Source organism: Notolabrus celidotus, chromosome 14, assembly GCF_009762535.1.
Source record: "Notolabrus celidotus isolate fNotCel1 chromosome 14, fNotCel1.pri, whole genome shotgun sequence".
In the NCBI taxonomy this organism is placed as follows: domain Eukaryota; kingdom Metazoa; phylum Chordata; class Actinopteri; order Labriformes; family Labridae; genus Notolabrus; species Notolabrus celidotus.
This window is the reverse complement of record NC_048285.1, coordinates 4,308,114-4,327,765: the sequence shown is the minus strand read 5'-3', so window position 1 is coordinate 4,327,765 and position 19,652 is coordinate 4,308,114. Positions and strand designations below refer to the sequence as shown.

The window sequence follows — 19,652 nt, the reverse complement described above, 5'->3', positions numbered from 1 at the left end:
TCACTGTGAATAGTAAGTTTAATATAGATTTCACTTTGGCTTACTTCTGATTTTCTTGTGATTTACTCACAATTAACAAGTGTTGAGTTTGCCTAAATAAAAGCATAATGGTGCAGAGCAGGAAAAAATGTAAGCTTTGTCAGGTCTGTCTTCAGGAAAAGATGAAAACACATTTTTAAAAATGCTTGTTTAAAGAGAAGATTTCAAGAAGTTGAAAGTTTTGAACTATAACTGATTGTTAGCTTCACTTGCACACAGATATCTGTTTATAGAAATAAATCAGTTGTTGTCTGCGGATGAGAGCCTGGCAGTCATTTTGGCAGATTACTCTGTCTGCTTTTGCTCTCCATATGAACTATAAGGAAACCAGAACCCTTACTATACTAAAACCAGGACCTGTGTATATGATCTTCGTTTTTATATAGAAATGTAATCAGAGATTAATATTAAGGCAATGAATACAATCTCCATACAAGAAAAGTCTAAAAAAGGACAAACTTATTTCCCTGAGTGTAACAAACATCTTCAATGCCAAGAATCATTCGAACAAATCCTTTTTAAGTTCGAGACATCGGGTTAGCCGAGTCAGTATTAATATTTCAATGCCCCCCCTGTGTGCCGTGGGGAAGCTACATGTCACACATTTTTCCACATTTCTTATCCATCAAAACCATTTGTACACAGGAGCTCACCCAGTTTCTACCAGGTCCCACAGCCAGGTCTCTGGGAAGAAAGTGCGGACTGTCTCTTCTGGCAAAGTTGCCAGAAAATCCATTTCAGAATCCTCAAATGAGTCCGATTCCAGTAGATCATCAGTAAATGCAGAAAACCCGAAATATTCTAGCAGAAGTATCAATAATGTGATATTTTAATGATTGTGGATAATCAGCAGAAAAACAGCAATAAAAAAAAGAAAGTCACCTTCATGCCGGTGTTTGTATTGTGTGTATTTCCTCCCTCCATATAGTATACATGTGGGAGTTCTGATATTCAAGTTCGTTGCCATCTTCAATCCGACATCCTAGATCATTTGACAACATGTGGGTATCACAAAACAGAATATATACAGTACTTTAAAATTCTTCTTTTTTCAGTCAGTTAAAGTGAAGTCCATACCTTTAAAACATCGTAAGCATCTTTCATGTTGTCATCACCAGACATGATGGCATACTTCTTATGTCTCACATCCAAGCATTCCTGTTGATCTTCAGCTGCGTGAGGAATAGAAGTTGTTTTTGTGACAGGCAACAAGTTGAATATCTGAAAAGAAAGGTAAAGTTAAAGGTGAGGTTATTTATCTCTCTAAAAGGATATCTGCATGCAAGTAGAGCTAGCAATCCATTATAGTTCAAAAATGTCACTTAGATGAAAAAAATCTGCCTGACGCTGTCGTAAAAGCCAATCAGAGTTTAGATTTACCAACTCCGTAGAGTCAATAGAAATGATTGCTCCGACCTCCATTCAAAAAAGATTGCAAACGATACATTTTAACTTTTACAAATTAGCATCAGGGTGCGATTATTACAGCAAACCTTAGACCCATTTAACTGCAAGTAATTCACCAGACAACAGTTTCTTTTTCGGGTTCATACAGACGCCTCTGTGCTACTTACTATTTACAGTGAAACTGAGACTCACTGGGCTTTTGGTGAAACCAAAATGATTAAGTTCATTTGTAACAGGAGGTCTCAGCTATTAGTTCTTAATGGCTAACCTCTGGCTACACTGCTACGGTTGAAAAGTCAGTTACTGTTCCTGAAGTGTGCCTCCTCGTCAGACGATACCTGATGGGTTTTTTGGAGATTGGCATAAGACCAGAGTTTTTAATAAGTTAGTTTATAATAAAATAAAATACATTTTATTTTGACACCTTAAAATAAAGGACTGATTCTTGGCGTCTGTGTATAGCATAGACTGTATAAATAATGGACGTAGTATTCGTGACGCCAATCGTCGGTGGGAGCCATATTGGAAATGCTAAACTCAACCTAACTGCTGGCGAGCTAGTGCGAGGTGAAGAGGCGGGCCTTAAGCCTTTTCGCTAACAGCTACAGGAAGCTCGTCTGTCAGTCATGTCCTTAAATTGCCAAAACTCGTAATCTTAATATCTTCTGAATCGTCACGTTATAAAAGTGTATGCCGATAGAGAAATTAGCTCTTCAGACCGAAGATGTTTTTTGTACCAGGCTGTAAACATGTTTATGTCTGCTGTAAAGATCATCTTCTTTGAATGGGTGTGTATGTGGTTTCCGGTGTTTCTGCAGCCAGCCTCATGTGGACGCTCGATGAACTGCAGTTGAAAAAACTTCTGCATGGGCTTCATATTTTGAGACCGGAGTTTGCCGCTTGGTGTATAGGTATAATACTGACATGCATGATATCTTAATACTGTGCTGCAGAATTATTCTCAGATCAACAAGCAACAGCATGCTTCACAACTGGGTAAAACCATCAAGAAAACCAGCAATCTACTATCCACTCGTGGCTGATTCCAGCCTTTACCTTTTCTGCATTCAGAGTTTTCCCCGGCTCCTTGATGAGGACACTCTGGTCGACAATGCTCAGACCACACAGAGAGTCAGGCTGGGCCGTCACCTTCAGGGTGTTTTCCTCTCCGGGGACAACTGCGGACAGAGAAAACTCCAGAGACACCTAACAAACAGAAAAAATGTCTTTTACACCTCAAGTTTGTCACATTAGCTGCAAGTGTTCATGATCAATACAGCAGGAGCTCAAGGAAAGCATTTCAGTCTGTATTTCCGGTTAGGCATAAAAGAAAAGCTGCATCTGTAGGTGCTAGATAGATTTATGTAGACCAAAAACACGGGTAAAGAGTCTGTGTGGAGAGAAAGAACACAGTCTGCCTTGATGCAATCCAGACATCTGCATAAACCTGCAGCCAACAGCAACTCTTAACTCTACTCCAACTCAATTTCTGCTTCTAGGTATGAGATTTTCTCAATGCTGTTACAAAAGAAAATCAGTGTTTGGATTTCCTTGCGATGACGGACCTGACAAAGCTTGAATGTATACACTACCAGTCAAAAGTTTGGACACACCTTCTCATTCAATGGTTTTTATTTATTTTAATTATTTTCAACATTGTAGATTAATACTAAAGACATAAAAAAAAAAGAAATAATCTGGTTTTGCCATAATCTGGATTACAACAGTAGTCAAATAGGGCTATAAGATAAGATAAGAGAGTCCTTTACTTGCCTCACAACGGGGAAATTCAAGTGTCACAGTAACAAAGTAGACAGTGCAAAAAATATAAAGCAAACTACCTCTGAACAACACAACTGATGGTCTCAAACACATTAAGAAGGCAAGTCATTCTACAAATGAACTCTTGACAAGGCTCATGTTCATTAGAAACCATTCCAGGAGACCACTTCATGAAGCAGACTGAGAGAATACCAAGAGTGTGCAAAGCTGTCCTGAAGGAAAAAGGGGGCTACTTTACAGAATCTAAAATATAAAACATATTCTGGTTTGTTTAACACTTTTTTGTTCATTAAATAATTCCATATATGTTCTTTCATAGTTTAGATGTCTTCAGTATTAATCTACAGTGTTTACAATCATTAAAATAAATACAAACCCTTCAAAGAGAAGGTGTTTCCAAACTTTTGACTGGTAGTGTATTCCTTACAAATCTGCATCACGATGCTCTAACGTACTATTTACAGTGAAACTGAGACTCAACAGAAGCAGATGAATGGGCACAAGAAGGTGGGAATGTAATGGACGAAGAAATTATGGAGATCATTTTGTAGACGTATCTTTCGGGGTGATTTTTTGGATTGTTTCAGATCCAGACACACGATCTCAAGTTGTGGTTGCTTCAGCGCACAGAAAAACCAGTCATGGATGGAAGTCATTGCTAATCAATGGCCACACAGGAATGCCCGATAAGAAATAATTCCCAAAGGCATAAAATCATCTTCAATATAATAGTTATTGTGTCAAGACTGCAATAGCAGAGACGTCATTTTGAATTGATTTAGAGCAAAAGAGATGATAAAGCAGGATGTACTTTAGGGCGTGACTACAACGTGATTTGAAACCACACAGCAGGCTGGAGATATATCAAGGTATGGTTATAGTCATGGCTGCACTGACCTTGTTGCCGAAGCATTTCTCCGTGGGGAACTCAGCACTGTGGGCGATCACCCTCCCACTGGGGAGGACAGCGTACACCACCACCTGGATGACTGGGGCTATCTCTGGAGACACTCTCAGCTTAAAGGACATCTGGCCCTTGATCACTGAAACAGAGAACCAGCTTTGATGAGCATCGTTCACATGCCTCCATCGAGAACAGAGGATGTGTAGTTTAACAAATGATCTCAAGACATCACTCCTTATCCACCTGTTTCATCTGGCACTTCGATCTTGTTGAATCCTTGCTTGACGATAGCTCCTCTGGATAAGACCTTTGGGTTTGAGAGAAGTGGCACAAAGAATGAGTAATGCAACATTTAAGCATCGTTTTCTTTTTTTTAACCTTTATTTAACCAGATGAGAACCCATCAAGATCAAGACCTCTAGTACAAGGGTGACCTGGCCAAGAGGTCAGCAGCACACATCAAAATAAATAGTACAATTCAATAGTATGGAGCATATATACAGACTGTGTGTAATAACCAGCCAATACTTTAAAAGTGCAACTAATTAGTGGAATTCGTGATCACAAAACCGTATTTTTTTAAAAACACAGGCACTGTTCTGGGGTCTGTCTTTCTTTTAAGAAGGAGCCAAAGGCTTCAATTGAAATAAAATCAGACAATTTCAAGTCCTTCTGGAGTTTATTCCAAGCATTAGGAGCAGCAAAACTAAATGCTCTCTTACCGAACTCTGTCCGAACACGGGGAACACACATTTGTAAGATGTCACAGGAGGGCAAGGCATAGAAGCTTTTTGATCTTTGTAGATATACACACAAATACATTGGGACCAAGCCAAGAAGACATTTAGAAATTAGACGTAGCCAATGTGTATGCTTTCTTACACTCAGGGATGGCCAGTCAGCTTTGACATAAAGTTTGCAGTGATGAGTGAGGCGTGTGCAACCTGTGACGAACCTCAAAGCACAGTGATACACACTATTTAAGGCCTGCGAACATGTAGCCGAGGCTCCCAAATACAACACATCACTGTAATCTATCAGAGGCGGAAAAGTTGCAGATACAAGAAGTTTCCTCTCTCTGGGGGAGAAACAGGGTCTGTTTCTGATGAAGAAACCCAGTTTCACCTTAAGTTTGGAGACCAGGCTGGCTATATGAGTTTTAAACGAAAGCTCCTGATCGAAAATAAAACCCAAGTATTTATACTTAGTAACAAGTTCTATAGGTTTCCCTTGGGAAGTTACAACCAAGGGAAAGTTTTCTGGGGACTCACTTGAGTTAGAGAAAAGCATGAGTTTGGTTTTATCTGCATTCAAGAGCAGTTTTAGTTTCAGCAGACAAGACTGAACAACATTAAAGGTGACATATCACGCTTTTTTCATCAATATATATTGGTCTAAGAGGTCCCCAAAACATGTCTTTAAAGTTTATGCTCAAAAAAACACTTTGAAATCAGATTTTGGCATGCCTGAAAAACCCTCTTCTACAGTCCTCCTCAGAACATTCTGTTTTCTCTCTGACCACGCCCCCTCAGAAAGTGGATGTGCCTCGGCTGTCCAGCACGTTGATCTAATGTTTACATGTTGGCTGAATATACACAGCTGCTCAGAGATCACGTTACTTCAACCCTCTGAATCTGATCCAGAATCTGATCCTGACGGAGAGGCGCCTGTAGCAGGACCTTTCTGAAGGATTGGTCAAAGATTTAGTGTTTCTTGTTGTTTTATTTATCAGTATGTTGACGTGTGTCTTGGTACACAGCTACGAACATGTAGCTATGTGGCTATGCTAACTAGCGCTAGCACTTATCCATGATAAATAAAAATCATCCACTAGATCTTCAAATCTGCAGACGTGTGGAGTAAAACCGACCTCTGCCAGAAAGGCAGCAGGACCTTTCTGAAGGATTGGTCACAGATTTAGTGTTTCTTGTTGTTTTATTTGTCAGTATGTCGACGTGTGTCTTGGTACACAGCTACGACATGTAGCTATGTAGCTATGCTAACTAGCGCTAGCACTTATCCATGATAAATAAAAATCATCCACTAGATCTTCAAATCTGCAGACGTGGGGAGTAAAACCGACCTCTGTGTTTATTAAGACAGCCTACAACTAGCATGCCTCCCTCCTAAGCTCCTTGTTAGCACACATTTGTGCAGGTAATGAAAAACGGAGGAGGGATTCAGTATTATTTTATACAGTCTATGGGCTGAACAAGCCACGAGCTCTGACTCCGTGACAGACCGGATATTGTTGTTACGTAACAAAAACACTGAAGTCTGAAACGGCTCGTTTCACACACATTTACAGAAAGGTGTAGAAATCAAAACAGGGGCAGAATGGATTTTTTTCATTCTCGGGGGGTTTGTAGACATGCCAGGGAAACATATTTCAGGTAGAGAGCCATTAAAAAGTCAATTTTGCATGATATGTCACCTTTAAAGGCCGACTATAAAAACTCAAAAGCCTGAGTAATTGATGATGAACAACAGTAAATAATGGTGTCATCCGCATACAAGTGATACCAGGCATTTGAAAAGTTATCACACAGATTGACATAAATGGAAAATAAAATAGGTCCTAAAACGGACCAATTTTAACAACACTCTTCAGGGGTCAAGTTTAGAGTCAGGGTTCCCGGTTTATCAGAATGAACTGGTTAGATTAAAGCTGAAATTTGGTTGTTTCAAAAGAAAATGGATAAAATCAGATAATATCAAGCTTTGGTTTGTTCCTGAAGAAGTCTCCAGCTTGTGTTGCTCAAAACTAGTGTGTGAGACTGGGAAAAAATATGATCTAAAAATCAGGATTATTCTGGTGCCAACAGAAGGCTGGATTACAGGAACAAAATGTAACAAAACGTGTACGTCGGTCAAACAATACAATCTGCAGTAAAGGTTGTTTTCATGCACCACTCACCACATAAATCACATTTGCAGAGCCCTGCTTCTCTGCGAATACGGTGTACTTGATGGAAATGTCTTCTTCTGTGTCACAGGGAATTGGTTGATCTTTTTTCTGCACTTCAACAGAGCAGACTGTTTTACTGTCTGTAGAGGAGTCTTGGCTCAGAGTCAACTTGTGAACACTGGACTTTACGTATCCAGCTTGTAGAGAATTGGGACTTATTAAACTATCCTGTTTGTCCTTCACCTGCAATGCAGAGGAAAGAAAAACATCATGAGTCAGCCTTTGGTGGTTCAGGTAGCTTTGGAGGTCAGGCAGTTAGGTAGGATAAGGATAAGGTAGGACAGGATAAGATCCAGTCCCATCTTACAGACAGGACTCAGTCTGATCTCATGTTAATCCACCATGAGCAGAGCACTTTGCAGCATTTAGCAAGTTACAGTGGCAAGGACAAACTTCCTTTAACAGGCAGAAACCTCCCGCAGGACCAGACTCATGTTAGACACACATCTGCTGAGACCGAGTCAGCACATTCCTTTAATATTACAAGCTTTGTGGGTTGCATCATTTCAGGTTTCAGCTTTCTTCACAGAAGTGTTGTGATGTGAAGATGGGCTTAAAGATGATTTAGCTCTACTTCATACTTACAAGAAGATCGATGTCTTCATCAGCATCACCCGGGTTGTATGTGAAAGCTGCCACACCTTCGCTGTCAGTTGTAAGATAGTGGATCTCACGTAGTTGCCTCCTAAAACCCTCGAACAGGTACAGGGACATGTCAGGAATGGGTGTGTTGTTGTAATGAACGGCTTTGACCTGTTGGAAGCAGAGCAGGCCAGTGGACCAAAATCACACAAAGATCATCCTTTAGTTTCTGAGCTAATGAAGCCGGTTCATTAGTTCTTTCTGTTGTTTTTACAGTTATAAAACATTTTACTGTGTAAGATGAAGAAAGCTGTTGAGACTGTTGAAGTGGGAACAACACACACTTACTTTTCCCATGACCTCTGACCCCTGCTTGTAGAGCTTTGGTGTGTCAATAAAGCTCAGCTTTGCAATAACATCTGAAATCTTGATGCTCTTCTCTTGTTCATGTGTTGTTCCTGCACATAAAGGTACTCATGTCACAAATATTTCTATTTATAAGCACTTTTTTTTTTCCACTTTCTAGTAAATTATGATAAACCTGCCTGTTCCCTCCTCCTCCACTTTGACACTGAGTGTGAGGGATTGTTGAAAATCATATCGATCAAGCACTCTGAAATCGGACATCTTGTAGAGTAAAGTGGCACAGCCCAATTTGTCTGCCTAGAAAAAAAGATTCAATTAAAGATTTTTGGAACAGTTGTTTCAGCGGAGAGATGAGGCTGTCACTATGGAAACTGTACCTTCTTTGTCTCTACAAAACATGGAGCTGTCGTCTCCTTGGTATCACTGCTCCGATAATACTGAGAAAATGGTCGGCACAGCTTGGATATGATATTCCCAAGCACAGGCTGTCCATACGTATACCTGAAAACATGGAGGTAGATATAAAACAAAAGTGTCTGGTTCTCATTAAACGATAACAGTTTTTAAGAGTGGATGAGACTTGACTTACTTTGCGCACACTTCAGCTCTGATTTCTTCCTGCCCAATACTAACTTCATCAGATGATTCGATCTTTATGTCAAATTTAGGCAAAACTGCAAAAAATCAAATCAAATCTGAAAATGAGTACAGCGGTTTCATTTTAAACACTTTGAGATAAATAAAACCACGACTTACCGTATTTCTCCACCTTAAAGGTGCGCTCAATTCTCTCTACTCCAATCATCACGATGACACGGTACATTCCTTCACTGGCCTCAGAGTTCAGAGAGTGATACAGCTGCAATATTCTACCATCAGATGTTTCATTCAGCCATTGTCCAATCATGTTGCGTTTCGGGTCCTGGGGAATGTAAAAGAATAAAGGTGGGATGAAGTACGAACTAAACGACTTACTGTCCTTTTTTATCCCTCAAGACATTTCATTGTTGTGAAACAGCATGACCTTACGCAGGGGTGGAACTAAATACTGATCCAGCATGACATCGTCAACCTGATTTGTAAGATTCACTTATTGCATCTCTTACACAAAATATTGATATTTTTATTTATAAGATAAACAGATAAACAGCAACTCAACTCAAAAAATCTAACTATGTATTTTCGAGACATCTTGGGGCGCATCCCTCACGTCTGCAGGGCTCCAGCAGAGGGCGCTCATGTTACACACATAAATACTAACAACATACCTGTCCCAGTGAGGACAATTAGTAAACTGTCTTTATTTACACAACATAAAAACTTGTTCATAAAGATAAGTATCTTGTGCGTACAGGATTATAACTTGTTCCCAAAAGATAATATCTTGCTCCCATAAATGGATTTTGTGCACTCAAGATAATAGCTTGTTCATAGGCTCACTTCTCTAAGGCAATGACCTGCACCTACTAGATAAAAACCTGATCCAAAAGATAATCATCTTGTGCCCACATGAAAATTGATTTGTGTGCTGAAGATAATATCTTGTTTTTGCAAGACAATTATCACGTGGTAACTTCTCTGGGGATAGTTATCTTGTGTGCTCAAGATAATGACCTAGATCTACTTCATAATATCTTAATCCAAAAGATAATTATCTTGTGCGCTCAGGATATCAACTTGTTCCAACTAGATAATATCTTGTTTTCTGCAGAATGATTTTGTTTGTCAAGATAAAAGCTTGTTCTCGCAAGATAATTATCTTATGGGCTCAGGTAAATATCTTGTTCCCACATGACAATTATTTTGTGAGCTGAAGATTATATCCTGTTCTCGCAAGACGATTATTACTTGATAACTTTTCGGAGGTTAATTATCTTGTGCGCTCAAGATAAAAGCTTGTTCCCACAAGATAATTGCTGGATCTAGAAAGATAAGTACCTTGTGCAAACAGGATAACAATGATCCCTTGTTTAGTAATAAAGAGGCTCCATGGGGTTTCTTTGAATGAACTATATGATGGGGTAAAATCGAACACATCTGCAGCGGTTGATAGATTAGCTTCCGTGCTTAACAAAAAACGATGTGTGAAAATTGTCTTACCTGAACGTGGATCGTGGTGTACTGCAAAGACAGAAAGAGAGAAAGAAATGTGTCAAAAAGAACATTTTGTTTGTGTTATCTCACTATCACCTGACCATCAGGTGGTCTATTCAAGCTGCAACATCTCCAGTCTCTGTCTCGGCTTTGTCAATGCTACAGCTGCCCTTAATTCAAACTTTCAGCCCCAACACCCCCCCAGTGTCCACCTGCAGGCTCCGACTATGGGGGGTTTAAGATACTGAACTTTGTCTCATAACCGATTCCGGAGACAGTGACCTCTGTTGACCTCACCGGATAAAAACAACAACTCAGGACCAAAGAAGGGACTGAAAATAAGCTGATTTTACAAATTTGGTGCTGATTGGTATTTGCAGTAATGCCTTCAGTTAAAAAAAACAACGCATCCATCTTTTGTTGCAATAAAACAAAATGAGAAGCTTATTTATGATGTTCAGAATAACAAAACACACATTTAGAGTACAAAGATGTTCTAACAGAATATTTCTCATTCCTCCTTTAAGCTCAGTGGTGGTAACTTATCTTTGCTTATAACAGTATCACCTAAATGTTTAAACAGCATGAGTGGGTTTACCCAGCAGGGTCCTGCTTGTTTTTACTGACCCTGAGTTTTACCAGGAACTCATTGATCAGAGAGCATACTTGTTTGTTTATTACATAACTGACTCCACATGTTGTGTGTAAAATCTATCATTATCAAAGCCTGCAGTGTGCAGGAATGGGAATACTTAACGGTCAGTCTCTACACTGAAACGCTCCCTTGCTCACCCCTCCTGCTGGTGGAGCGACGGTGGCCTTTGAGGACAAAAGGCTCCAGTGATGCACTAACAAACAAAATCAAAAACTTCTGCCAGTACAAATTATTTTGCACACAATTACTCTCTTCGTCTTCAAATCGCTGCATATTGCACGGCCTCTCACTAGGCGGCCGCCTCCGAGGAAGGATAAAAGCTAGTTGAGCTGATTGATAAAAGTGACTGGAGACATTTACTTGAGGAGATAAGTAAATTGATATGGATTTTATAACATTGATTTCACTTAGTAGATCTTTGGCTGAATCATGCAACAGCTGCAACGGCCAAGTTTGATCTTCAGGAATCGTCAAAGTTACACACAACATTAACAACAGGGTGTTAAATGCATTAAAATCTGCATTAGAGGACAGAAGGTAGAAAATGTTTCAGCACTCACCAGCCGGCTGACAGGTCTGAACTTGTTGTCGATTGAGACGACTCTGAAATTCACTGAGAGAGACAAAGAGAAGATGAATACTTCCCAGCTAACGTACAGCAGAGGGAGCAGGTGAATATCCCATTTTTTATTATAAATTTCATTATTTGTTTATCCTAATGTTAATGTTAATGTTAATCGTCTAGGGAAGATGGGGCCCCACGCTGGAAGTTGGAGCTTGTTTTGTTGGTTAAGTTAGTCAGCTGGAGCTGTGACGTTGACCTTAACATCACAGATAAACTAATCAGGGTTACCTGTTTGTCCAGGAAGGTAGATCAGTTTATCTGTTTGGATGAACGTCATTGGTTGGTAGGCTCTGATCAGGACTTTTATGACTTCTTTGGAGGAAAACGTCTGTCCTTTGACCTTCACCTCCAGCTTTGCCACTTCATACCACCTGTACGGGACCTGTGTCAAAGACAGACGTTCACTTTTTATCAGGAGAAGAAACTCATGATGATGAAGGTTTCAGTAAACTACACGTATTTACTGATAAGTTTTCAAATTATACTTGTTGGAAAGCTTGTCTTGATTTTCAGATACAGAGAAGAGAAAAAGAGAGATCATCCATTGAAAAACGCTAACATGGCCGCCAAGGTATCGTCTGTATGTAAACATTAAAAGAGACATAATGACCTGGAACAAGACTGGTCAAAGGCAGACAGCGCCCTCTGCTGTTTAGAGAAAAGTATCACTGCTAGCTTAATTCACTAACGTTCAGCACCTGTCACTGATAACGTAAATCACTGCTAGCTCTCTGAACCCTCTGCCCTCATTACTCGTCTTGTGGGTGAAGCTAACGCTGAGTGAAAACAAGCGGAAACCTCTGGTGTAAAATGAATGCAGGAAATACAGAAGTTACAGTTCCTGAAGTGTCCACTAGAGGCCGGCTACAGAAGCCAAGAATCCCTATTAGGCCCCATGTTAAAATGCCAAAGTGTGGTAGAAAAATGTATATGTATATTTTGGTTTCATAGTTCATCCGTTTAATAATATCAAGGTGATAAGTTCTGAATACATTTGCATAATCAAAGGCGTGGTGAGTTGACTGATTAGTGGACGCCAGGAGGTTTATGACCCGCCTCAGCTCCACCTCTTTGCCCCTGTCTAGGTCGATCCAAAGTAAAGTTTAGTCAGCATTTCCAATATGGTGACAACCATTGCTGGGCTTCAAAAAGCCTGTTCAAAAACCAACCTGTTACATCTCAGGTCCTTTGTATTAAGTTAAAGATAGATAGAAGGCTGTTTTGTGTTTTCAGTATATTCTTAAAAAGTTGTTAAGCAAAGTGACTCAAAGCTGACCGTGAAGTTAAAGCAGGTGTGAAAGTCCTGACTGGATTCATCCTCCATCAGGGTCATATTCTCCTTTTGGGACATCAGAGTGACGGTCATGGCCAGAGTCTCGTTGTGCTCCAGGAGACTGGCACAGAAAAGGGTTTCAGCTCCAGCTTCAAGAACTGCAGGGATGGCCACCATATAATGCCTGCACAGAAAGAAACACATCTCAGGACCAGGCAGCAAAAAGAGACCTGATCAACAAGGAAACACAAACTAGGAATGTGCACATTTAGTTCACTCTGCAATTAAACATTGTCATGCTTGATAGTCAACACCAATTTTACTAGTTGGCTAAACTAACTGTTGAAACTTTCATTATTGTAGACCTGAAATGTCAGTCAGTCTAAGCTGTAACGCAGACATTATTCTAAGATGATGAAGCACAGGTGATAGGTGTCGTCTCGTAGCGCGGCGTGGTTTGTCAGTATGTTGATGTAGTAAATGGAGATAAAGTTGTATGTAGGCTGTGTCTGGTTAAACTGACATACGACCACTCTACCAGAGCAATGAGGAACCAGCACAGGCATGAGGACGTTAACCTGCTGGTGGTGCTAGCTCTCAAGTGTTAGACACACTCAGCAAACCAATTTGACATTGCCTACCTGCAGACTCTGTGATGCCGTGTCTCGCTGCGTTTAATAAATTGTGCTCAGTTCTGTTTTCTTACCATTAGACTCGACATCTCTAATGCAGATTAATAAAAAACACACACATGCATAACTCCTCTGTTGTAGTTGAACTTACGGTCCTGGCTCTGCTTGAGCGACGCACACCCAGCTCAAGAAGGCCCAAAGATGCGCCCACGTCCACACCCGAATCGCTGGAGGATCCATGACTGACTGCAATGAGCCTCAGATGGGACATCGGTTAAACAGGACCCAAAACAGGAATCCACCCAGACACACCTACAAACACACCCACACACAAACCCACCCACACAAACACATCATGTGAGTCCTCTATTTGATGTATTTTTCCTTCATATGTCAATGATTTTTAATATTAAGGTAAATAATGAGTTAGGAGTCAACTAAAATGTAAAAAAGGAATATTTTGAGGTTAAAACCTTCTGCTTATAAAATATCAGATGATATTAGGACACTGTTATACAGAACCCAAAGATAAAAAAGACTAAAACGAATGTTTCCTGTGTAGCCTTAGTTATGATAGATTCTACACTCTGTCCTTCTGTTTTGCGTTCAAACTTTCAAAACATGTGTTTAATTTTCTGAGAACGATCTCCAACATCATATATTCATTTATTACCGATTCATCTGTTTTTATCTGATCTCAGCAAAAGGAACTTAATGCATCTGTTAATGCCACTGCATCAGAGATGTTTAACATTAGAAGCTTGAATTACTTTTCTTTTGAGCTACATAATGGTAATGTACACATGTTCATATGTTGCACTTTTAATTTCATCTTTATCACTTTTATGTTTTTATAGGATATTACCAAATTTCAAGCACTGTCGCCCTCTACTTATTCACTTTGAGACAATGCCAAGAGGTGTGGGTTGTAGTCAAATATTTTCATAAATCACGTTATATAAAAGCGAATCAGAGTTACACTTATTCAGTTTTGCAACTCTGCACTTTACCCATGTAAACAGTTCTGTACCTGTTTGAAAAGAAAACCTCTGGGAGCTGAAAACGCCCTCGGATAGGTGTTCAAATATTGTCACAACTGGAAATCAGACAAACCCCCATAATTTATAAGCTGGATCAAAGAAATGTTGTAATTAGTTCCTCTTGAAAAACACTGATACAACAGAAGTAAGTCCCGTCAGAAATTCATCACTACCAGGGCTCCATTTATAGATTTTACTCTCACTGTTCCCTTTTCACAATTACCATAATGTTGAGTCTCCTGAAGCTTTTTGCTCTTTATTCTGTGTGGGAATAAGAATTGAATGCTCTTCATGTCATTACACTCCTGTTTTAATTTATTTACATTTTATTCTATGTATTTATTGTTATTTTCATGTATTTTCTTCTATAATAATAATAATAATAATAATAATAATATTACACTACAGTGGAAGGTTAGGAATCATTTTTGAAATGTTTAAAATGGAAAGATTGACTCTCTGAGGATCCAAAAGGACAAATTTGGAATAAGTGGATTAAATTTACAACCCCAGTGCGAGCAGATTTTGTTTGACTCCACTTAAAGACCGAGCATCAAGACAGGATAAGATCCAGTCCCCTCTTACAGACAGGACTCAGTCTGATCTCATCTTAATCCACCATGAGCAGAGCACTTTGCAGCATTTAGGAAGTTACAGTGGCAAGGACAAACTTCCTTTAACAGGCAGAAACCTCCAGCAGGACCAGACTCATGTTAGACACACATCTGCTGAGACTGTGTTGGAGAGAGGGATAGGGGGAGACAAAGAGAGAGAGAGAGAGATGAAAGGGGTGCGATGGATAGTAGTAGTTGTTGGGGTTTTTGCTGTTGTTAGTTGTTATTATTGTAGATTGGTTGTTGTTTTATTTTATTGATGTTTCTTATTGGATGTTAAACTTCCTTTAACATGCAGAAACCTCCAGCAGGACCAGACTCGTTGTTGTTACCTTGTTGCTCATGTTTACAGATGTTTTTATGTAGAAGTTCTGTAAATTTGTTTTGCATCCCTGACCTCCACATCAAATTCACAACAACACACAAGGCAAGGCAAGGCAAGTTTATTTAGAAAGCAGCAGTCATGTAAGAGCAGTTCAAAGCGCTTTACACAGTTAAAAACCAAAAACAGAACAAAACAGAACAGCAACAATCAACAAGAACATACAGCAAACACTTCAAACATTTACATTTTATATGTGGCCAGTTACATCTGATCTACTCTGTGTACTTATCTAACTTAACGTACATCGTAAACAGTGTTGGGTCGTATTATGTATGAGATCACAATATCTGAGGATTTTACAGCAGGGGTTCCCAAAGTGCAGGACGAGACCCCCTGGGGGGTCGTGAGATGTCTTCCAGAATGTTTTTTTTTTTTTAGATTATCTAAAAATAGTACATTTTACCAATTATAGTAAATAATATCGACAAAAATTGTACCTAAACTTGAAATAAAACCTTGAATAGAAAATGTAATGAGTTTTCTGCCTTTCTTTGTTGCCAGATGACTCCTAAGTTTAGGGTTAGTGAACAGTTAATTATCAAAAGCATCAGTAGCAGTAGGTTAATTCATAACGGCACAGGAAACACAGACACATGCTCATATAGGTAGGGTGATTTTCTGCTGACCAGCTAAATGAAGCCCCATTTAATCACTTTGAGGGACAGTGGGGGTCACAAGTCTTTGGCACCTATATTTTGGGGGTTGCGAGCAGAAAAGTTTGGGAACCCCTGCTTTCCAGCACCACACACACACAAATCAACACGCAAACACTACAATTGACATTGTAGTTGACCTCTCCAGCGTATTGCAGCAGTCTCAATTTGTCACGGTCCATTACGTTTTTAACCTCTGGGTCAGACCAACACTGTGCAACTTTAAAAACATCACACACGAGTGAGCTAATCCCTCAAGGGCATTCTTTATCCGCTCATTTCACTCACCTCCTTTAAAGTTCCTGAAGAGCAGGTCGTTGTTTTTGTCCAAAAATCTTGAGAGACAGAGGAAGGACTGTTAGAGACTGTAAGACCCGACATCAAGACAGGATAAGATCCAGTCCCATCTTTGTTAATAATAGAACATAGAGTACGCTCTAGACCTGCTCTGTTTGGAAAGAGTCTGAGGAGAACGTGTGTTGTGATTTGGCGATATACAAATAAAGATTGATTGATTGATATAACAGACTGAGAAGGGTAAGCTATAAATATCTAAGTGTTGTAAATTTCACAAGTGAGCATTATACCAGAGAATCAAAGGTGGCAGTTCCAGCCTTTTGTCACTAGATGTCCTCATTTCTGCAGCACTTCAAGTTTGTCAGCTTTATTTATTCACTTTTCCTTTTGTTTGAGTTTTACTTCCAAGTTTCATTTTGGATATCAGTTACTTGCTTCTCCTTTCCAGAGACAGTCTGAACCTCTTTTCTTAAGCAACACCTTCTTAAAGTTAGCTGAAGCCTTAAGCTTAAACATTTTATTTACATCATTTAACCTTGACACAGAGACATAGTGACACAGAGACACAAAAAGGCTGAACTTACCTCTGTATGGTCTGGAGTTATTGTAGTCACAGGAGCTTTTGAATGTGGATAGAGGGCTGAGAGTAAATACATGACATTTCACAAGACTAATGAGACATATTTGATTATAAGAGTCACTTAAAACTAATAACAACATAAACAACATTGACAACATATTCTGAGCTATTGAGGCACATAATCCTATCAAGGAAAAACTGATCAAATAACATGTTTGTATGAATGCCAGCATGGGGCCTAAAAGTCAGATGTGACACTTGTATTTAGCTGCAGCTCTTACCTTGACTGCCACCTCTTGGGTTAAGCATCAACACTTCCAGAGAAAAACACTCATATGTGTCATTATTTCACTTCCTGTCCTCTACCAGGAAAAGGAGGCTCATAGACTTTTTTTTTTTTTTTTTTTTTTTTTACTTTAAACAATGGGTACATTCAGATGGAGCATCATGCATAAAGAATCATTAAAGATACATAAACAATACAGCTTCAGTTGTTAATTTAAGGTAAATGATACAATTATACATACATAGAAAATAAATAATAAAATAAGTTGACAAGGAGAGGGAATGATTTTACAATTCAGTGAGGAATTCTTTTAGGGAATAGTATATTTTAGGTGCTCTTGGTCCTTTCATTATTTCGGTGATTTTAGGTATATTTGGAATTCATTTAGAAAAACAACAAATTTAAGGGGAGATTTCGTCCTCCTGTTTTTATGAATAAAGAATTTTGAGAGGCACAGGATTATGTTTGAGCAGATTTCATCACTTTTGTTTTTTAACAGCAAATAGAAAGTTATGTCATTTATTGAAAAGGAAAATTGAGATGGATTTAATTTTTACTTTTAACCATTCGTGGATATCAGTCCAGAAGGTTTTCACAGTTTGGCATGAGAAGGAAACATGGTCACATCCACTCAAATTAATTTTCACATAGGGGGCATACATTGTCTTCCAATTTAAAGTGTGCACAGAGTAATTCTTTAGAAGGATAAATATAGTGGTGGACAGAAACCAAGTAAATGTACTTGAGTTCAGTACATTTTTTGAGTAACTGTATTACATACAGATGTACAGAAAGTCACGGTCCAACCTGAGAAAGCGTGTTGAGCTACGTAATGCTTGGAGTAACATAGTTTCTGTTTTTATTCCATGGTATAGTTTTAAGAGATTTTAAATAACGGTTTCTAATTAAATATAATTTAACAGAATGTACTCCTATGTATGCATGACTCCATGTATGCTTTGTAAAAATAAAAAGATCTTTTAGAAGGTACTTTGAATACTTCAGTGTTTTTAAATCAATTCCTTCAGTACTTTAAATCAAGTAATAATCAAACAGAGCAACTTTCACTTGTATTGGAGTAATATTTGACATGGAGTATCTATACTTTAACTTAAGTAAAGAAGCTGTGTACTTTGTCTTGTATTTCGCTGAATCTCTTACCTTGACTGCCACCTGGTAGATTATGCATCAACATTTCCAGAGAAAAACACTCAGATCTGTGTCCTTATTTCACTTCCACCAGGAAACGTTCTTCTTCTTCTAATGGGATTCCGGCAGGCTGTACACTGGGGAGTGTAATGCTGCCCTCCACAGGCTAGGTATAGCACCTACTTACAGTCTGTCATACAGCCAGTTGATTTTAAGAACCGTTGCACCGCCCGACAAACTAGCGGAGACTGCGCACCAGCGGCAAATATGGTTCTACAGGAAAAGGGAGACACCTCCAGGTCCGACAATTCTCTGTACAGAATCCGCCTTTCATGCCCATACCTTATACAAGAGAAGAGTACATTCGGGCGTCCCGCACTGACATAACCCATCAAGATGTTTCCCTGTGATTTTAAGGTTCTGGGCCAAGGGAAACTCTCTGCTCTCTACCCGGAAGAGTAGGCTCACAGAAGGAACCCGGAAACGACCTCCAGTCGGTCAGTTGACGTCACGGGTTCATCCTTCATTGATTCGTAGTGGAGCTAGTTTCAGGAGATCTGTCATTCTTTTCTACTTTATCGTGTTTTTAATGGAGCCTGTGTTGCGAAAAACTCGCTGTTGATTCTTGTTTTATCCACAGACTGAACCGGAGCAGCGACATGTCTGAGGAAGCTAGTTCTCCGGTAAGTTTGACTAAAACTGACCCGGTGTTTTAGCAGCATGTATGAAGCTCCTTCAGAGCTCGATGTGAAGGGAGAGCGCTACTTCCGCATTCTTCATGTTTTGGAGCTGATGATTGGTTAAACCGTGCGTCTGTCAGAAATATCTGCTCTCTCATTGGATGATTGGAAAGATATGAAGCTGCTTCTGTCAAACGTACACTAATGAGCTAGAAAATGCAGGTTAACAGATTGAGGAAGCTCACTTTGAAAACATATAGGTATATTAATAAGCTAATGTATCTTACTCTTGACATCTAGAGTCATAAATGTGAAGACTACGCCGAAATCACACATTACCAGTCTTGTTTACATGTTCCCTGTTACTGAGTTTACAACCCAAATTATATGCCAGAAACATCTTCAAACACACCACATCTCTTTGCTGCTTCATTTTAAACTTTTAACGACATTAAGCCAAGAAATCGACAACACACTTTGTGTAAATCTCTCCTTTTCTAATGATTTATGTCAACTTTTACTTACCGCGCATCACTCCTTAGTCCCGCCCACATCCGAACATCCGTTGGTCTTCATTTTAACGGTTAAAACGTTTTCTTCGAAACAAACGAACACAAAGATATGAAAGTTCATCAGATAAA

The 19,652-nt window shown here is 39.3% G+C and overlaps 1 protein-coding gene across 7 annotated transcripts in view; it reads right to left on the bottom strand.

The window, feature by feature from the left end:
• LOC117825393 (alpha-2-macroglobulin-like) overlaps positions 1-19,585 on the bottom strand; it is a 35,215-nt gene extending 15,630 nt beyond the window's left edge. The window contains exons 1-22 of one of the 7 annotated variants that reach the window (XM_034701222.1): positions 19,537-19,579; positions 18,344-18,673; positions 16,901-16,935; positions 16,308-16,354; positions 13,479-13,639; positions 12,699-12,879; positions 11,651-11,804; positions 11,358-11,410; positions 10,149-10,169; positions 8,805-8,970; positions 8,638-8,722; positions 8,426-8,549; positions 8,228-8,345; positions 8,031-8,140; positions 7,686-7,853; positions 7,050-7,283; positions 4,376-4,439; positions 4,126-4,271; positions 2,503-2,652; positions 1,117-1,260; positions 922-1,021; positions 693-840 (exon numbers count right to left, since the gene is read on the bottom strand). In XM_034701222.1, the coding sequence (XP_034557113.1) occupies positions 693-840; positions 922-1,021; positions 1,117-1,260; positions 2,503-2,652; positions 4,126-4,271; positions 4,376-4,439; positions 7,050-7,283; positions 7,686-7,853; positions 8,031-8,140; positions 8,228-8,345; positions 8,426-8,549; positions 8,638-8,722; positions 8,805-8,970; positions 10,149-10,169; positions 11,358-11,410; positions 11,651-11,804; positions 12,699-12,879; positions 13,479-13,567 (2,255 nt within the window). In that variant the 5' untranslated portion in view covers positions 13,568-13,639; positions 16,308-16,354; positions 16,901-16,935; positions 18,344-18,673; positions 19,537-19,579. Of the gene's footprint in view, positions 1-692; positions 841-921; positions 1,022-1,116; positions 1,261-2,502; positions 2,653-4,125; positions 4,272-4,375; positions 4,440-7,049; positions 7,284-7,685; positions 7,854-8,030; positions 8,141-8,227; positions 8,346-8,425; positions 8,550-8,637; positions 8,723-8,804; positions 8,971-10,148; positions 10,170-11,357; positions 11,411-11,650; positions 11,805-12,698; positions 12,880-13,478; positions 13,640-16,307; positions 16,355-16,900; positions 17,298-18,343; positions 19,514-19,536 lie in introns of those variants that run through there. The other 6 variants (XM_034701223.1, XM_034701221.1, XM_034701224.1 and 3 more) reach the window with 6 other exon arrangements.
• Positions 19,586-19,652: the final 67 nt, after the last annotated feature.